This window comes from Schistocerca cancellata, chromosome 2 (genome assembly GCF_023864275.1).
Source record: "Schistocerca cancellata isolate TAMUIC-IGC-003103 chromosome 2, iqSchCanc2.1, whole genome shotgun sequence".
NCBI lineage: Eukaryota > Metazoa > Arthropoda > Insecta > Orthoptera > Acrididae > Schistocerca > Schistocerca cancellata.
This window is the reverse complement of record NC_064627.1, coordinates 341780415-341801349: the sequence shown is the minus strand read 5'-3', so window position 1 is coordinate 341801349 and position 20935 is coordinate 341780415. Positions and strand designations below refer to the sequence as shown.

The window sequence follows — 20935 nt, the reverse complement described above, 5'->3', positions numbered from 1 at the left end:
CAAAGGTCAGAAAGTTTATCTAGTGTTTACTTTAGTTCTACTGTAGAGCATCAATTATTCAAAGTAGTTAGGGAACATGGGTGTTCACAAAACTGGTTTATTTGGATAATCGAACTATATACTTTCCCTTACCAATAAAAACAACATAAATTTGTAGTAACATGAATCTCTTTTATTACTACGAAAGCAAATATCATGCAGATGCATATAGTATAGCCTAGTAAACATAAACTATGTAATATGTATGCATTTTACATGCACAGTACATATGTATAAAATTAATGTCTAAAAATATCCATAATTTTTGTCTGTCTAAGCAAGCGTACCCGTTTACCAGCAGCTAAGTCGTGCACTTTTTTCAGGCCAGATACCTGATGCTGGTTGCTTTCATCTTGAGTGTCAAACCATTGCAAGGCAGTATATAAACACATAAATGCTTCAAAATCAGATGGTGTATTTTCATCCTCATTCTGTGGACATCCATTGTCGAAGACTTCTTCATCACGTTCATGGCAACTGAGTTCTTTTAGTGCATTTAGCATTTCAGACATATCATTCTGTTAATAATTTTCAATATTATGAAAAGGATAAATTACTACTCACCATATAGCGGAGATGCTGAGTTGTAGATAGGCACAACAAAAATACTGTCAGATAAGTAACCTTTCGGACAAAAAACACACAAAGACAACCACAGTCCCTGGCTGCCAATGCCTATCTGCGACTCAGCACCTCCGCTATATGGTGTGTAGTAATCTATCCTTTCCATAATATTGTCATTATTCCATCCTGGATTTTCCATTGTTCATCATTTTCAGTTAGACTTGGAGAACTTCCCACCATACACAAAATTTTATTGCAAACTTTTTCAGATTCTGTTTCCTTACACTATCTTAGGCTGCTCCCATCATGTAGGACACATTTTTCAAATCTGTATTTTTGTGATTTCGTAACAGACTTTCTTTGGCTCCTCTCCTCTTTCTAACAATAACTTACAAAAATATATGTAATTGGATAGATAAAAAACCTACTCATCAAGCTGTGGCAGGAGGACACACACATGAAAGGTATTATGCATGCAAGCTTTTGGAGTCAGTGGCTCCTCCTTCTGGCAAGAGGGTTGAAGGGGAAGGAAGAGGGGTGCAGTAAAAGGACAATCCCAGGTCAGGGGAGGCTTACTGGATGGGATGAGAAGGAAAGACTGATTGTTGACGACTGCACTGGGCGAGGTTTGAAAAGCTGGGGGCTTGAAGGTGGAAGATAGGATAATATGCAAGACAGAGATTTCTGCTAAAAGATCATGTATGAGTTAATAAGAGTGAAAAGCTAAGTGCATTGTGTGTGATAAAGGCGGGAGGGGAGTGGCGAAAAATAGATAGGTCAGAAAATGTAATGTGTAGAAAACTAAAACTGAATGAAGAAAGGAACAGTTACAGGGTGTATACGGCCCGGGACATCCGGGAATTCCGGGAAAAACCCGGGAATTTTTTCATCCGGGACAAATCCGGGAAAAACCCGGGAATTTTTTAGAATTCCGGGATTTTTCGTTGTTTTAGATTGCAGTTAAAGTTTTGTAGGTGTGGCGTGTAAGATCTGATACGCTGACAAAGAACTTTAGTCCACTACTGCTAAATAATATTGCAGCAATGAAACACAAATCAGAGAATAACACCAAAATAAAAGTTTAGTTGCGTAGAAAATGGGTAAATAGTGTCAAAGGATTTAGGTCGAAGATTATGCAGTACGTCCGTAACAACTAATATGCATTCGATGTGTGCGACGTCACAATTGTTTACATTTCTAACAGATCACCAGAAAATATTACGAATAGTGGCTTGAGATGCGTTACTTTCGAAGTAAATTTCCACGCAAGATGATTTATGTTACGTGTGAGAATGTGCAGTGCATTTCTTAAATCACAGGGTGTTATAACTCTCATTCAAAACGTAACACTTTGAGGATCAGCCATTTGAAAAATGTCGGGCCCAGAAGATAAGTCATTTATTCCACTATTTAAAATTTTACCGGCACATTTGTATTTGATATGACTTAACGTGTAACACACGCTAAAAAAAGACCGAGCTTAAAGTTAGTTTTCATATTTAATGTTGTACTTTCATAGATAAAAAATTATGCAATCGATGGCAAAAAGTTCCATTGACCTTCAAAAAAATGTGCATAATGTGTTACTGAGCAATGTCACAAGTCCCTTCATGCCAGAACACCTCGACTTTTCTAAGCAACTGATAATCATTTTGGCACGATTTTAATTGCCAAATTAGAGCCTGTTAGTAGGCCTACGGACTTCCTATCATTGTAGGACTAATAACAGTGGATGCCAATAGAGGATGCAATTCTCGTTCGTACATACACATCTGCTTATGAGTTAACCGGTGTAGAAACGCACTTTGCTGAATTGAGCGAGCTCGGCCTACCTTCGTAGCTTACGCTCCGCGGCCTGTCTTTCTCGTAGTAGGCCACGTGCTCTGAATAATTGCCGTCATTCGCTAGCGAGGTCACGTGACATGAGCTATGACTGGCTGACAAAAGTGCATCGCTCAACGCAATCTCTATTTTAGCGTTTCGGAAGCTACCGTGCTGTAATTTGTGGAGTTTGTGTATATACTTTCGCAATACGAAAATAAACTCTGTGCATATTGTCTCGCATCAAACAACTTTCCAAACGCATTGTTTTCCTGGATTTCGTTTCCTAAAGTGCTGGGACGTCCTTCGCCGGTATACGACCTTTAAGATTCAAAGGACTGATAGGTTTTACAGCTCCGAGGGAAAGTATACTATTACTTAACACGGATGTATGTTCACCCGCTTTATACGTAATTTCATCCGGGAGAAATTGCGTTTTTAACCGGGAAATCCGGGAAAAATCCGGGATTTTTTTTTTCTTGTCCACGTAGACACCCTGAGTTACTGTGAAGAAATGATGAGACTGAAGAAATTAATGTAAATTAAGGCCAGGTGGGTGGCAAGAACCAAGGACACATTGCAGCACCAGTTCCCACCTGCGGAGTTCTGAAAAACTGGTGTCCAGGGGAAGAATCCAGATGATGCATATGGTGAAACAGGCACTGAAGTCAGGACTGTCTTGTTGTAGTGCATGCACTACAACAGGATATTTTGTGGTGTTGGTACACACCCTAGTTAGGATGCATGGGCATAGGCCGAGGGTTTATTTTGCCAACACACAATATCCTGTTGCAGACCAAGCAATACAACATGACACTTGTGTTCTTTGTGCCTGTTTCACCATACCTGCTATCTGGATTCTTTCCCCAGACACTAGTTTCTCAGAACTTCTCAGGTGGGAACTGGCTGTACAACATGTCCTTGTTTCTCATCACCAACCTGGCCTTAATTTATGTTAATTTTTTCTGTCTCAGCATTTCTTCACAGTAATAGTCCTTTCTTCATTCTGTTTTAGTTTTGTATATCTATCATTTAATGATGTATTTATTCTTTGGTGTCGTCCTCCCGTATCTATCACATACAATGTGCTCTTATTAACCTGTGCATGATATTTTAGCAGTAATCTCTGTCTTGCATATTACCCTATCTTCCACCTTTAAGATCTCAGGTTTTCAATTCTCATCCGATGCAGCCCCCAATAATCAGTCTTTCCATCTCATCCCATCTGTTAAGTTTCCCCTGACTTTTCTAAACTCTAACCCTTTACCTAAACCTTGACAGTCTTCTTACGAAGGTTATTCGGAAACTAAGGTTACGAGGCATCCAGCTTCAGCAGGGAATGTTCATTGGGGAAGTGGACACCACTGCCGTGTAGCATGAAGCCAGTGGAAGGAATGAGCATTTCCAACAATCAGTAGCTTATCGATTGGTGTTGTGGTGGGCTGTTAGAAATGAAGTGTTCTTATTCTGGCTCGTGCCAAGGGCGAAGTATGTGCTGTTATTCGCTACGTAATTGCTAAGGGCATGAACACTGCTGCAATTCATTGCAAAATTGTTTAGTTTATGGAGAGTGCACTATGTCAAGGCAAGTGATGAAATGGGTATGGAATTTTAATTTTGGTAGGACAGAAATTCACAATGAAGACAGAAGTGGAAAGCTGTCTGATGTGACTGATGATATGGTGCAGAAATTTGAAGAACATCTCTCTGATTGCCATTTGACAATTGAAGACCAGCATGCAGTTTGCCCAAAAATGAACTATTGTTCATGAATCGTAACTGACAGACTAAATTATCACAAATTGCGTACGCGGTGGGTGCCCAAGATCCTTACTGAAGCACTCAAAATGAAAAGAGTCAGTGCCGTTCATGAATTTCTTGACCATTTGAGACTGAAAGCAAGGCTTTTCTCAACTCTGTAGTGACAGGAGATGAAACTTGAGCTTATCACTGTGCTCCAGAGAGCAAGTAACAATCAACAATCAGTGCAGTGGTGTCATGTTCATTCTCCTTCAGCCAGAAAATTCAAAACTCAGCAAACAGTGAAGAAAATCATGGTGTCATTGTTTTGGGACAGAAAAGGGGCTCTGCGTGTTGATTTTTTGTAAAGAAGTTAAACAATAAATGCTGCAAGATATTGAGAGACCATGAAGAAACTTCGCAGAGGCACACCGCGCACCACTCGTACAACACAAGAGTTGTTGGGATGTTTTAAGCTACTCCTTTCACAGCTCCGGTGTCGCACCTAGTGACTATTATCTGTTTACAAAACTGAAGGAACACTGTCATGGAAAACACTTTTCCGATGACGACAAGAAGCGAAGAACTGGCTGAAAAAGGCAGCGGGAGACATCTATGACAAAGGAATCAAAAAACTCACCCCACGGATGACACAATGTATTGAGGTGAATGCTGATTATGTGGAAAAATACTGCAAGACCTATAATACAATGCATGTAAATTTTATTGAAATAAATTCATTTTTTGTACTTCGAAAAATTCTTGCTACCTTACTTTCCCTGTCAACCCTTCTGCAAGAATAAGGAGCCACCGGATCTGAAAATTTGTATATGAAAGGACTTTTATATGTGTGTTCTCCTGCCGCTGCGTGGTGAATAGATTTTTTACCTATCCAATTACATTATATTTTCAAAACTTCATCATTTTTCGTTGATATGATGATAGCTTACACAACCTTCCTTTTCTGTAATACTGTTTGAAAGTCTCTACAATGCCTTGATCCGTACACTGTAATGGGGAAGCTATGTTCCATGGAAGGAACACTACTTTTGTCAACGTGTCCATTTTGTTTGAGATATCACTTGATGAATCAGTTGGTGTGTTGTTAAGGACCAGTAATGTTTTCTCCCTTTTGCTTTTCTTTAACTGATGAGCTTTACAGAGGACACAAAAACTTCCAAAATAATTCCGTGAAAATCGTACTACCCTTCCAGGCATTCTTGTGTGAGGTGTAAACAATAGGCATCGCAGTCATATTAATGCATTTGAAGCAATGCGGTTTCTTCCTTTTACCAATGATGAGCATAGGCAGTTGGAGGCTACTAATAGTGTTACCACACTCTAAAGAAGTAATATGATCCTTGATGGGATAATTGCTACTCACCTTATAGTGGACATGCTGAGTCACAGATAGACACAACAAAAAGACTGTCAGAAAGTGAGTTTTTTGCTTATTTTAGGACTAGGTGCTGCTAAATCATGACATGAAGCCAGAGTTTTTCTTGGTTAAGCTATCCAGTTGAGCCCAGTTTCATCATCACTATTGTTAACATTTTCAAGTGAATAGTATTCTTTGTTTAGTATGTCCCTTAGCTTGATTTTGAAAGTATCAGCAGACCTTTTTTTCTCCTTCTATTTGAAGCTCACAAATGCCACATCTTGATTTCAAACATTTAAACGAGCCCGTGCTTACTTTAAAATTCGTAGTCATACCATCCTTATTCTCTTATGATAATTTCGTTGTGGATTCACCTTCCTCTAACCTTCCGTTAATATCATATTTATCTCTCATAAAAAGAAAAGGACAGTATGTTTACATTTAGGCATTTTATAATGCAGGTTTACTTTACACAGCAAAGTTGACACAAGTAGTCATAACAGAGAGTAAATAGTTACTATCGAAGTAGGTAACTTGGCATTGCTTTGTCAGCAACTTGGCATTGGTGTGAGGTTGGGAGGGGGGGTCACATGTGAGAGAGTAACAGTTCCGTTAAGTGGTCGTTCAGTTGACCAACAGATAATCAACGCTTTACTGTATAATGTAACATCAACTTTAGAGGAAGGTGTGAAATATTGCCATCCTCATATATACATGGCTAAATCTTCTTACTAGTTTCTTTCTGGAATAGCTGTTAACTTCTTTGAGAATGTTTCTTTGTGTATGGAAGATCATTTAAGCAATGGATGGGACGGGAGCTGACAGTGTGATGTTAAGATTTTAGAAGCAAACACATATATATGACAGGGATAAAATTCTATGCAAATCTTTCTCCTCTTTTGAGTTTGGAGTGTTATTTGTCCTTATTTCTTCTACTTGGTTCTTCCTTCTAATCGCTAGTCAAGCAAACTGTGGTTCTAAATGCTGAATATTTTTCTACACGTGGTTGACATTGCTATTAAACATTACCCAGTACGTACTGCTTTATAAGCCAGAGTATGGTTGATATATTTTTGGTTGTTTGTGTTATGTTTCTAATTTTTATTTCCTTCTAATGTTTCTCATACTTGCTTCTTTGATGGGGTTCTTTTCTTGCAGGGAGAGAGTGTAGATTTGGCTCTGTATCTTCCTGAGACATCAACCACACGTTACACCCTCTTAGCTCTAGATGTCAATGCTAAAGTTCTTGGGCGCAACGGAACAAACCAGTCCAGTTCAACTGTTATACCTCGCAAATGGAGAAATTTGTGCCAGAAAGTGTGAGTAGTTATTTCATATGCTCATTCAATAACTCGCAAAATAAAAATAAAAATAAAAAAATATCATAACACCAAGGAGGAGTTGTATGACGTAAACAGAAGTTCGTAGACATGTTTCTTCATCTGAAAAATGGTATATCTTCTAGTTTTTTGCCAGTTGCACAAGAGTGATCCTAGCGGTGCCACTATGAAGGTGCAAATCAGTTTTGCTTTAAAGACATGCTGTAACTGTCTTGAGCGTTAGTTACCTTTGAGACTGAATGTGATGAGTCATTGTTATACTCTGTTCATCATAAGAATAAATCTGATGTAAACATTATGCCATGTATTCTTCCACGTTTGCTTGAATCTCATTGGATTTTGCTTCATGTGAAGTGGAAGGCAAGCTGTGACCAGTAAAGTCAAGTACGATCATAAGGATATTTTTTTTGCTGTGTTACATGCACATAGATTGAGTGATAATGTGAGACAACAGCTTTACTGGTGCATTTAACTTGGGACAGCACTGCCCAGCTAATGGTCCAACTAACTTGTGTGCAGTTTCATATCAGATGTAAAAAGAGATGAGCAAAGAAACAATATAGCTTCAGATGTCTTTTAATTTTTAAAGAGCATGAAATAATATTCGATAAAACTCCATCACTACCGTGTGTTTCTTAGGTGACCAGAAAGAAAGCATAAAGTGCTCTCATTCTCACCTGACATAGCGCTCTAATTACAAAGAGGAGTGATGAAAATTTATAACTTTGATGCAGCGTAACTTTTCTGAGTGAGCTGTGTGTGATGCAAAAGCATACTGCAGGGATTTCACCGTACTGTTGAATATTGAAGCCGCTGAAGGTATTAACTACAGTCAGTTTCCTGGTAATCTCTTGACTCCTTCCGTATCCGACTAGGAGAAATACATTCCAGTTCTGGAAGTGTCACCTGCTACATTGATAATGTACATTGCTACATTGATAACACACGAAGCTAACCAGGTGTCACATTTTCTCCTCTTCTTTTATAATGAGCCGTTCTATATCCTGCCAGCATTCGACAGTGACACATGAAAAACCTGTTTGCATTAGTTTCAGTACGTCTGGTAGCTTAACAATCTTGTTACTTCTTGGTCGAAATCTTGTAACTTGGATTCAGATCAGTTCTGTTTGGTTCATATTGTAATGGTACAGTGACAAGTGTAAAAATATAGCATCTGTACGATCTGCTCGATGCTGTGAAAATGATTGTTTTTCATGTTTCTGTGACACTTACCTACATCTGTGTTATAAAACGATGGACATAGTCCAAGTAAAGAATACTTGGTTTTTTTATTTTTGCCTTAAAATTTAGTTTTTATGTTTACTTAATTTAAGCAACTTGTATTAACAGTCTTTCATAAAATATAGATATTTAAGAATTTATATTTGAAATGAAAACAGGAATTTTGAGTGCAGTACGTAATTAGGAACAAGAAAACGTGCCTCATTGACAAAAAATGATGTTGAATTTTACAATTATGGGCTGTAAGTATTTCAAATTGAATGAGAAAGATCAGTGTTTTAGATGAGATTTTAACCAGTGAACCATGACCTGTAGCAGATTTTCAGCCAATTACACTACCGATTCCGTTACACGACCTGTTTGTATTTGTGACTCAAGTAAATGTAATACCATCCCTCGGAAAACTTCAAAGCCGACTCTCTCTGTAAATTTATGAAAAACATTAAGAAAAACCTATTTCTTGACACTTTTTAACCATGTTCCACTATGAAACAGGAAACAGCCTCAGCCATTTTCATACTGCACATCAACAGCACAACAGTCAGAGCACAACAGTGCAGAGGCTGTGACTGTGCACAATTTTTGAAATAAAAACTACATAGCTAAACTCATGATTAATTAAAACCTTGATAGCTGTTAATACATTTGAATATCTTATATCTTCATTTAACATAAATTAGTAATAATATATCTAATATATAAGTAGGTCCTACTTCCGAGAGCGTAAGACCACCAGTGTATGTGTGCTATGGCTTCTGACCAATCATCGCATTTGTATTTGTTTGCATGAGGTTTATTCTTATGATGAACGGAGTATAGTCAAGAATGCCTTCAAGGTGACAAAGATGCTATTATCAGCACCCCACTGAGTTTGAATGAGATCATGTAACAGGGCTAAAAGAAGCAGAACGTTCCTTCTATTATATTGCAGAAAGACTTGGCAGAAATGTAGCCACCGCACAAGATTGCTGGCAGTGGTAGTCACGAGAATGTACGGTCACAAGAAGACTGAGCTCTAGGCGGCCACGTGGCACTGACAAGAGGGAAGACCGTCATGTTTGACATATGGCTCTGGCGCATTGCACTGCATCTGCAGCACCAAATTGAGCAGTAGTTGGCACCACAGTGACGCAACAGACTGTTACAAATCAATTACTTCAGGGACGGCTCCAAACCAGAATCCCTGTAGCATGCATTCCACTGACCCCAAACCACCATCATTTTCAGTTTCGTGATGGCCTTGTGTTGGTTATTAGGAGACTGGTTGAGGGCCTCCTTGCTAGACACAGTGAACCTAGACCTGGAGTTATGGTCTGGGATGCAATTTTGTATGACAGCAGCAGCACTCTCATGGCTGTCCCTCATGTTGTGAATTGGCAGGAGCCAATTCACGGAGTTTGGAGGAAGCCGAAAGGCATGCGTTTAAGCTCACGCAGACTGGCGTGAGGTCTGGAACAATTAAAGGAGTTGAGTCTAATAAATAATGTACGTAGTTGATGTAATACTTAACTTTAATCCATAATTGGAGAACATCACTCTTGTTGATACATTAATAACAATCTCAATATAAACTGGTAATGGCGCCTTGCTAGGTCGTAGCAAATGACGTAGCTGAAGGCTATGCTAACTATCGTCTCGGCAAATGAGAGCGTATTTGTCAGTGATCCATCTCTGGCTAAGTCTGCTGTACAACTGGAGCGAGTGCTAGGACGTCTCTTTAGACCTGCCGTGTGGCGGCGCTTGGTCTGCAATCACTGACAGTGGCGACACGCGGGTCCGACGTATACTAGCGGACCGCGGCCGATTTAAAGGCTACCACCTAGCAAGTGTGGTGTCTGGCGGTGACACCACACCTCACATCCTAACTGCAAATTTGTACATCACTCTGGCAAATCAACCTTTTGTGCTGCCATTCAGGAATAGCATTTCAGGGGATGTTTTCCAACAGGATAACTCACCCACATATCGTTGTTGCAACCTGACATGGTCGCTGACATGTTGTATTTCGCTAACATGTTGTATTGGCTTGCTCGATAACTAGATCTGTCTCCAATCGAGCACATAAGGTACATCATCGGGCAACAACTCCAGCGTCATCCACAACCAGCCTTAACCGTCTCTATATTGACCAACCAGGTGCAACAGACATGAAACTCCATTCTGCAAACTGACAACCGGCACCTGTACGACACATTGCATGCATGTCGTTTGCATGCTTGTATTTAACATTCTACACCGGTTCTTAATGTACCAGCATTTCAAAGGCACAGTGGCTTATCTCACACTTTATTAATCTGTGATCTTACAATGTTAATCACTTAAATATTTTACCTAGACAAATTTTTTCACAAAATTTCATTACTCAGCATTAATTAAGTTTTGGTGTTGTGAATTTTTTTTCCATCTGTGTAGTTGTTATTCCCAAAAATGAGAACAGGTATTTTTAAAAGTGTTATAGATGACCTGAGATGAATAAGATAACAAAATAATTCCTCGTAGACTATTTATGTTGTATCTTTCTTCTAATTATATCTCTTTTAATAACTTCATTGTATCTGAATATCAGGATGTTTCACTGCTTTGAAGATTGACAAAATCCAGGTAGGCACTGTTCAAGTTCTGAACGCTACTGATAAACACAACACACAGTGAGTATAATGTGATGATGGACAAAATGATGGACTTACAGAATTGATACTGTCTACAATATTTTCCTCCCCATCATCTAATAAGAAGTTGTGAACGTATAATAAAAATTGCCTGTAGGATCATAATTACACTCCTGGAAATTGAAATAAGAACACCGTGAATTCATTGTCCCAGGAAGGGGAAACTTTATTGACACATTCCTGGGGTCAGATACATCACATGATCACACTGACAGAACCACAGGCACATAGACACAGGCAACAGAGCATGCACAATGTCGGCACTAGTACAGTGTATATCCACCTTTCGCAACAATGCAGGCTGCTATTCTCCCATGGAGACGATCGTAGAGATGCTGGATGTAGTCCTGTGAAACGGCTTGCCACGCCATTTCCACCTGGCGCCTCAGTTGGACCAGCGTTCGTGCTGGACGTGCAGACAGCGTGAGACGACGCTTCATCCAGTCCCAAACATGCTCAATGGGGGACAGATCCGGAGATCCTGCTGGCCAGGGTAGTTGACTTACACCTTCTAGAGCACGTTGGGTGGCACGGGATACATGCGGACGTGCATTGTCCTGTTGGAACAGCAAGTTCCCTTGCCGGTCTAGGAATGGTAGAACGATGGGTTCGATGACGGTTTGGATGTACTGTGCTCTATTCAGTGTCCCCTCGACGATCACCAGTGGTGTACGGCCAGTGTAGGAGATCGCTCCCCACACCATGATGCCGGGTGTTGGCCCTGTGTGCCTCGGTCGTATGCAGTCCTGATTGTGGCGCTCACCTGCACGGCGCCAAACACGCATACGACCATCATTGGCACCAAGGCAGAAGCGACTCTCATCGCTGAAGACGACACATCTCCATTCGTCCCTCCATTCATGCCTGTCGCGACACCACTGGAGGCGGGCTGCACGATGTTGGGGCGTGAGCGGAAGACGGCCTAACGATGTGCGGGACCGTAGCCCAGCTTCATGGAGACGGTTGCGAATGGTCCTCGCCGATACCCCAGGAGCAACAGTGTCCCTAATTTGCTGGGAAGTGGCGGTGCGGTCCCCTACGGCACTGCGTAGGATCCTACGGTCTTGGCGTGCATCCGTCCGTCGCTGCGGTCCGGTCCCAGGTCGACGGGCACGTGCACCTTCCGCCGACCACTGGCGACAACATCGATGTACTGTGGAGACCTCACGCCCCACGTGTTGAGCAATTCGGCGGTACGTCCACCCGGCCTCCTGCATGCCCACTATACGCCCTCGCTCAAAGTCTGTCAACTGCACATACGGTTCACGTCCACACTGTCGCGGCATGCTACCAGTGTTAAAGACTGCGATGGAGCTCCGTATGCCACGGCAAACTGGCTGACACTGACGGCGGCGGTGCACAAATGCTGCGCAGCTAGCGCCATTCGACGGCCAACACCGCGGTTCCTGGTGTGTCCGCTGTGCCGTGCATGTGATCATTGCTTGTACAGCCCTCTCGCAGTGTCCGGAGCAAGTATGGTGGGTCTGACACACCGGTGTCAATGTGTTCTTATTTCCATTTCCAGGAGTGTATTTTATCACTCAGGGAGTCAACTTTTCATCTTTAATAATTATGGATACCTCATGTCGCACTACTTTCACCACAGAGGCATTTACTTGTTCACAAGTTGATAAGTTGGTTTGTATTTAAAGGGAAAAAATACGTCTAGGCACAAGAACCTGCAAGAAATGTTTGTGCCATGTGTTTCATTCACTAAAAATTCATCATGTATCGGAATGTCCTGTAACTTACAATATTCAAATCATTTTCTTTGCTGTACCTGAGAAATTTTAATTTTAAACATGAGGAAACATGAGTCCCTTTTTTAAAAATAATGAATGAAATGTTTGACACTATTTTACACATATTACTGCGATTAATTTAATGGGTCGGTGCAAAATTTTGTAGCGTTTTTCCATAACTTTAATAAACACAACAGATACACATGACAGAAAAGTCAGCAATAATATATTCTCCTTCACAATGTATTACAGTCTGCCAATGATGGGGTAGCTATTTGATCCTTCGACTCTTGAAATCATGGTTTGGAGGTGAAGAACTCATCAAGCCATGTTTGAAGTACATTTTGATCCAGGCAAAAAGGTGGATGGCCTTTCAGATCATGATGCGCAAATTTTAACTTTAAAAGATTTTTATGCTGCAACACGTATTAAATATAGTCATCAGCTGTTCAGGAAAGCTGATCCAGTTGCTGTAGAGACCTTTGTAAACCTTATAAAGGAACAAGAGTGGCAAGATGTTTATAACGCTGATACAGTAGACGATAAATATAATGCTTTTCTCAAGACTTTTCTCTTGCTCTTTGAAAGTTGCTTTCCGTTAGAACGTTTAAAACAGGGTACTAGCACAAACAGGCAGCCTGGGTGGCTGACTAGAGGGATAAGAATATCTTGTAGAACAAAGTGGCAATTATATCAAAACGTTAGAAACAGTCAAAATCTAAATGCAGCTGCCCATTACAAACAGTATTGTAAGGTGCTTAAAAATGTTATTAGGAAGGCAAAAAGTATGTGGTATGCAGATAGAATAGCTAAGTCTCAGGATAAAATTAAAACCATATGGTCAGTCGTAAAGGAAGTTACTGGTCTGCAGAGACAGGTGGAGGATATAGAATCAGTGCGTAGTGGGAATGTCCGTGTTACTGATAAGTCGCATATATGTACAGTATTTAATAATCACTTTCTGAATATAGCAGGTGAACTAAATAGAAACCTAGTCCCAACAGGGAATCATATAGCGCTCTTAGAAAAAAGTGTTCAGAGACTGTTACCTGAAATGCTCCTCCATGATACTGACTAGAGGGAGATTGAGTTAATAATTAAATCACTAAAGACCAAGAACTCTCATGGATATGACGGGGTATCTAGCAGAATATTGAAGTATTGTTCTATGTATGTTAGCCCAGTTCTCAGCCATATCTGTAACTTTTCCTTTAGGAGTGGTCGGTTTCCTGACTGATTAAAGTACTCGGTAGTGAAGCCACTTTATAAAAAGGGAGACATTGATAATGTTGACAATTTTAGACCCATTTCTATGCCATCGGTGTTTGCTAAAGTGATCGAGAAGGTTGTGTATACAAGGTTACTGGAGCATTTAAATTCACATAATTTGCTGTCAAATGTTCAGTTTGGTTTTAGAAATGGTTTAACAACTGAAAATGCTATATTCTCTTTTCTCTGTGAGGTTTTGGACGGATTAAATAAAAGGTTGCGAACGCTAGGTGTTTTCTTTGATTTAACGAAGGCTTTTGACTGTGTTGACCACAAAATATTACTGCAGAAGTTGGACCATTATGGAGTAAGGGGAGTAGCTTACAATTGGTTCGCCTCTTACTTTAAGAACAGAAAGCAGAGGGTAATTCTCCGCAATATTGAGAGTGGTAGTGATGTTCAGTCCCAATGGGGCACTGTTAAGTGGGGCGTTCCCCAAGGGTCGGTGCTGGGGCCACTGCTGTTTCTTATTTATATAAATGATATGCCTTCTAGTATTACAGGTGATTCAAAAATATTTCTGTTTGCTGATGACACCAGCTTGATAGTGAAGGATCTTGTGTGTAATATTGAAACAGTAACAAATAATGTAGTTCATGAAATAAGTTCGTGGCTTTTGGAAAATAATTTGATGCTAAATCACAGTAAGACTCAGTTTTTACAGTTTCTAACTCACAATTCAACAAGAACCGATATTTTGATCAGACAGAATGGGCATATTATAAGCGAGACGGAACAGTTCAAATTCCTAGGCGTTCGGATAGATAGTAAGCTGTTGTGGAAAGCCCATGTCCAGGATCTTGTTCAGAAGCTAAATGCTGCTTTATTTACCATTAGAACAGTATCTGAAATAAGTGACACTTCAACACGAAAAGTAGTCTACTTCGCATATTTTCATACGCTTATGTCATATGGTATTATTTTTTAGGGTAATTCTTCTGATTCAAAAAGGGTATTTTTGGCTCAAAAACGGGCTGTTCGAGCTATATGTGGTGTAAGTTCGAGAACCTCTTGTCGACCCCTATTCAAAAATCTGGGAATTCTGACATTGCCCTCACAGTATATATTTTCTTTAATGTCGTTTGTTGTTAGCAATATTAGCCTATTCCCAAGAGTTAGCAGCTTTCACTCAGTTAATACTAGGCAGAAATCAAATCTGCACCTCCCTGCGGGTTCGGGGGTTAGAATAGGCCCGCGGTATTCCTGCCTGTCGTAAGAGGCGACTAAAAGGAGTCTCAAATGTTTCAGCCTTATGTGATGGTCCCCTCTCGGGTTTGACCTCCATAATTCTAAATTATTCCAAAGAGCGAGCCAATTGGGGAAGGGCGCCTTACATGGTGCACTGTATCCGTCGTGCATTGAGACCTTTAGCCAGCTTTTTCGTCGTTGCAATGGTGTCCCGCTCGTTTTCCATCTCTTGGGCGGGGATACGTCCCTGGGTGCGATTCCCACGCTGCACTCTGCAGTGTTTCTTTTACCTGCGATGACGACCTTGGACAGTTTTGCACCTAAGATCCAGCACGGTAGCCAGTCCGTTGTGGTGGGGCCGCCATGTACCCTCTTGGTTGTAGCCCCCTGACAACACAGGGATCACTCTACTGATGCCTGCGCCGTTCACTCCCCACGTATGCCAAGGAGTAGATGCCCATCTCCCTGGGGCATCGGGACTCCCGGCAATGGCCGTCCTGCCAGGTGGCCTTTGCTGCGGCTGGGTGGCGCCCGTGGGGAGGGCCCTTGGTCGGAGTAGGTGGCATCAGGGTGGATGACCCGCAATGAAGCGTGGTACATCATCTATCGCTGGTGGGCCTCCACCAGCAGTCTCTAAGCGATCGAGGTCTAACCTCAACGGGAAGAAATTTGATCAGAGATCGTTTCCCTCCCTAGGTACTCCATGGGAGGAACGTCTTGCTAATGAAGGCAGTGGAGAATATTCACCGCGGTACCTCGTGTGTACGCGGGTTGATGGAGAATCGTTCATGTCGACCAAGCCCCAGTTTTTTGTGGAGCACCTAGAGGACAAGTTCGGGGAGGTGGAGGGCTTGTCCAAGATGCGCTCTGGTTCTGTGCTCATCAAAACGGCATCCTCTGCCCAGTCACGGAGGTTGCTCAATTGTGACAAGTTGGGGGATGTTTCTGTTAACATCACGCCGCATAAGAGTCTCAACATGGTCCAGGGTATTATATTCCACAGGGATCTTCTTCTGCAGTCCGACGATGAATTACGCGCCAACCTCGAATGACGAGGTGTTCACTTCGTCCGGCGCGTCCATCGGGGTCCGAGGGATAATCAGGTAGCCACCGGTGCCTTCATCTTGGCCTTCGAGGGTGATGTCTTACCCGAAAAGGTTAAGGTGATGGTTTACCGTTGTGATGTGAAGCCATATATCCCTCCTCCGATGCAGTGTTTTAAGTGCTGGAAGTTCGGGCACATGTCATCTCGCTGTACTTCCAACATCACCTGTCGGGATTGTGGCCGTCCTACCCATCCCGATAGTCCATGTGCCCCGCCTCCTATATGTGTTAACTGCGGAGAACACCATTCCCCCTGCTCACCGGACTGTAGGATCTTCCAGAAGGAAAGGAAGATAATGGAATATAAGACTCTGGACCGCCTGACCTACACCGAGGCAAGGCGGAAATATGAGCGGCTACATCCTGTGCCCATGATATCCACCTATGCCGCTGCTGCAACAGTGGTCCGATCCTCTCCCATGTCGTCACGTACTGTTGCCTCTCAGCTATGTCAGGATGAACCAGCCCCCTTGGTTGTGGGGGGCACTTCCCAACCTGTTGCTCCTGCTCCATCTACTCCAGGAGCAACACCACCCCAACCACTGGAGACATTCTCCTTCCCCGGAGAAGCGTGAGGCTTCTTCGGCTACTCTAGCTAGGAAGGGGTCCCTTGGGGCCCTCCCTTCCCAGGCTTTGCCCAGTGCCAAAGCGGACACCCGCAAATTTATGAAACAACAACCGGTCGCTGGTCATAGGGCTTCCCGCTCGTCGTCAGTCCCTGAGACTGACCCAGTGGGGCCCTCCCAGCCAGGCCCTCCAAAGGCACAGCGTGCAAAGCAGTTGAAGAAAAAGGCTCCCAAGCATCCTAACATTGCGGTGGCACCTGTCCCACCGCAACCTTCAAACTCTGCGTCTGAGGATGAGGTGGAGATCCTGGCGTCCGCTGAGGACCTCGATCTCGCCGGTCCCTCCGACGCCATGGAAAGCACTAGCACAGGTGCTCAATCGGAGGCAGCAGGTGACCCAGAGGCGTAATCTGCCTTCCCCGTCCCGTCACGCCTTTCCCAGCCATGGACAACACCATCCTCCAGTGGAACTGCAGCGGTTTCTTCCACCATCTCGCTGAGCTCCGACAGCTTATCAGCCTTCACCCTTTCTTCTGCATAGCTCTTCAGGAAACTTGGTTTCCAGCAATGCGCACCCCCGCCCTCCGTGGCTATCTGGGTTATTATAAAAAGCGGGTAGCTTATGAAAGGGTGTCTGGTGGCGTCTGCATCTATGTCCTTAACGCTCTCCACAGCGAGTCTGTCCCTCTACATACAACTTTAGAGGCTGTCGCTGTTCGGGTGTGGACGCCACAGGCTGTTACTGTCTGCAGTCTTTACCTTCCACCGGAGGGTGATGTCGCGCAGCATGTCCTGGCTGCACTGATAGCCCAATTGCCGCCACCTTTCTTGTTACTGGGCGACTTTAACGCCCATAACCCTCTGTGGGGTGGGTCAGTGGCAACAGTTCGAGGCGCCGCTATTGAGCATTTATTGGCGCAGCTCGATCTCTCGATCTTAAATGATGGTGCCTCCACACACTTCAGTGTGGCGCATGGCACATACTTCGCCATTGACCTATCGCTGTGTAGCCCTAGCCTCTTGCCGTCTGTCCAGTGGGGTGTGCATGACGACCTGTGTGGTAGTGACCATTTTCCAATCTTTCTGTCACTGCCACGGCGCCACTCTTCTGGGCGCCCCAGCAGATGGGCTATGAATAAGGCTGACTGGGACTTGTTTTCCTCCACTGCCGCTATTGAGCCTCTCTCTCGTGATGACATTGATGCGGTGGTTCAATCGGTCACCACCGGCATCGTTACTGCCGCCGAATCTGCCATTCCCCGTTCTTCTGGGTCCCCTCGGCGGAGGGCTGTGCCTTGGTGGTCGCCTGAGATCGCTGAAGCGATTAAAGATCGCCGGCGGGCGCTCCAGCGTCACAAGCGCCATCCCTCCATCGACCACCTTATCGCCTTCAAACGGCTGCGTGCGCGGGCCCGCCTCCTTATCCGCCAAGGCAAGAAGGAGTGCTGGGAGCGGTATGTGTCTACCATTGGCCTCCATGTCACTCCATCGCAGGTCTGGGCGAAGATTTGACGTGTCTATGGCTATCGGTCCCCTGCCAGCGTCCCTGCACTGTCACTGAATGAATGGAGCAGTTTGTACTGACTCCGACGTCATTGCAAGCCGCTTGGCAGATCATTTTGCTATGAGAACCGCTTCTGCGACTTACCCCCAGGCCTTCCATTCCATTAAAGAGCGGATGGAACGTCGGAGCCTTTCGTTTCACACCCACCACCCAGAATCATACAATGTTCCATTCAGTGAGTGGGAATTCCGCAGTGCCCTTGCCGCTTGTCCTGATACCGCTCCTGGACCGGATAGCATCCACTGCCAGATGCTGAAACACCTCTCAGTGGACTGCCAGCGACGGCTCCTCGACCTTTACAACCGTATTTGGGTCGAGGGTGAGTTTCCGTCGCAATGGCGGGCAAGTATCGTTATCCCCATTCTGAAACCAGGCAAGAACCCTTTGGAGGTGGACAGCTACCGCCCCATTAGCCTCACCAACGTTCTTTGCAAGCTTCTCGAACGGATGGTGAGCCGGCGCTTGAATTGGGTACTGAAATCTTGGGACCTTCTGGCTCCGTCTCAGGGTGGGTTCCGTAAAGGCCGCTCCGCCGCCGACAATCTGGTGAGCCTGGAGTCGGCCATCCGTACTGCCTTTGCCCGCCGTCAGCACCTGGTCGCTGTCTTCTTCGACATGCGGAAGGCGTACGATACGACATGGCGTCTTCACATCCTTTCTACGCTTCATGAATGGGGTCTTCGGGGCCCTCTGCCGATCTTTATCAGAAATTTTCTGTCGTATCGTACCTTCCGCGTGCAAGTCGCAGCCTCATATAGTTCCACCCACGTCCAGGAGAACGGTGTGCCACAGGGTTCTGTTTTAAGTGTCTGCCTGTTTTTAATTGCAATAAACGGTCTCGCTGCGGCAGTAGGAAATTCTGTCTCCGCTTCCCTGTATGCTGACGACTTCTGCCTTTACTATAGTTATATTAGCATAGCAGCAGCTGAACGTCAGCTACAGGGCGCAATCCGCAAGGCGCAGTCTTGGGCTGTAGCGCGTGGTTTTCAGTTTTCGGCTGCCAAGACCCGCGTTATGCATTTCTGCCGGCGCCGAACGGTCCATCCTGAGCCGCGGCTTTACCTTGCCGACGAACTTCTTGCTGTGGTGGAGACCCACAGGTTTTTGGGTGTACTTTTTGATGCCCGATTGACTTGGCTGCCTCATATCCGGCAGCTCAAACAGGCGTGTTGGCGGCATCTAAACGCTCTGAGATGTTTGAGCCACACCCGCTGGGGCGCCGACCGCTCTACCCTGTTGCGGCTCTACCAGGCGTTAATCCAGTCCCGTCTGGATTATGGGAGCCTGGTTTATGGCTCAGCATCCCTATCTGCACTGCGGGCACTGGACCCAATCCTCCATAGTGGGATCCGCCTTGCCACTGGTGCTTTCCGGACCAGCCCAGTGGAGAGTATTCTTGTGGAGGCGGGTGTCCCTCCACTACGATTACGCCGCCAACGTTTGCTGGCTTCTTATGCTGCCCATGTTTTCAGCTTGCCGGGGCATCCTAATTATCGGCTACTCTTCCCACAGTCGCACGTCCATCTTCCAGACCGCAGGCCCAGGGCTGGATCTCCGATCGCGGTCCGCGTCAGAGAGCTTCTCTCCGGGCTTGGGGCTTTCCCTCTTCCGCCTCCTTTCCGGGCACCTCTGCATACGCCCCCGTGGTGTGTGCCTCGCCCTCGCCTTTAGCTGGAATTGGCACAGGGCCCGAAGGACTCAGTACCTCCGGAGGCTTTCCGCCGCCGCTTTCTTTCCATCCTCGCCACGTATCAGGGATCTGGCATTGTTTACACTGACGGTTCGATGGTTGCTGGTCGTGTCGGTTATGCGCTCACTCTAGGGGACCATTGCGAACAACGTTCGTTGCCGGCTGGCTGCAGCGTTTATACTGCCGAGCTGGTCGCCATTTTTCGTACCCTAGAGTATATCCGCTCCTGCTCAGGTGAGTCCTTCGTTATCTGTAGCGATTCCCTTAGCGGTTTACGAGCTCTCGACCAGTGTTTCCCTCGTTCTCGTCTGGTGCTGGCTATCCAGGAGTCCCTGCATACTCTTGCCCGTTGCGGCCGCTCTGTGGTCTTCGTGTGGACCCCAGGCCATGTTGGGATACCCGGCAATGAGAATGTTGACCGCCTGGCAAAAGAGGCCACCAGTACACCATCTCTGGACATTGGTCTCACGGAGACAGATTTGCGAGCGTTCCTATGCCGCAAAATTCTCGACATTTGGGACGCTGAATGGCGCGCCCTGCCTTCACGAAATAAACTTCGGGCCATCAAGGAGCCTACTGGTGTGTGGCGCTCCTCCTTGCGGGTCTCTCGCAAGGAGTCTGTTGTCCTCTGCCGGCTGCGCATTGGGCACACATGGATGACGCACGGCCACCTATTGCGACGTGAGGCCCCACCTTTATGTCGCTGTGGCTCCGTTTTGACAGTGGTCCACATTTTATTGGACTGTCCACTTTTAGCTGTGCTCAGGCAGTCGTTCGCCCTGCCTGACTCGCTCCCTGCCCTTTTAACAGATGACTCTGCTACGGCTGACTTAGTTTTACGTTTTATTCGGGCAGGGGGTTTTTATCATTTAATCTGAGTGTTTGTTTTATTTTATTGTTTTGTGTTGATTCTGGCATTTGGCCTACGGTTTTTAACTGAGTTTTTAACATGTTCTCGGTGGTTGGCTTTTCCTTTTTTTTGTTCCTGTGGTCGGCCAACCACCGTCACACTCTGTGTG

At 44.6% G+C, this 20935-nt stretch overlaps 1 protein-coding gene across 1 annotated transcript in view; it reads left to right on the top strand.

Moving 5' to 3' along the window:
- LOC126161731 (transmembrane protein KIAA1109) overlaps positions 1 to 20935 on the top strand; it is a 493460-nt gene that overhangs the window by 93226 nt on the left and 379299 nt on the right. The window contains exon 15 of the mRNA XM_049917765.1: positions 6701 to 6861. Coding sequence (XP_049773722.1) covers positions 6701 to 6861 — 161 coding nt within the window. The remainder of the gene's footprint in view (positions 1 to 6700; positions 6862 to 20935) is intronic.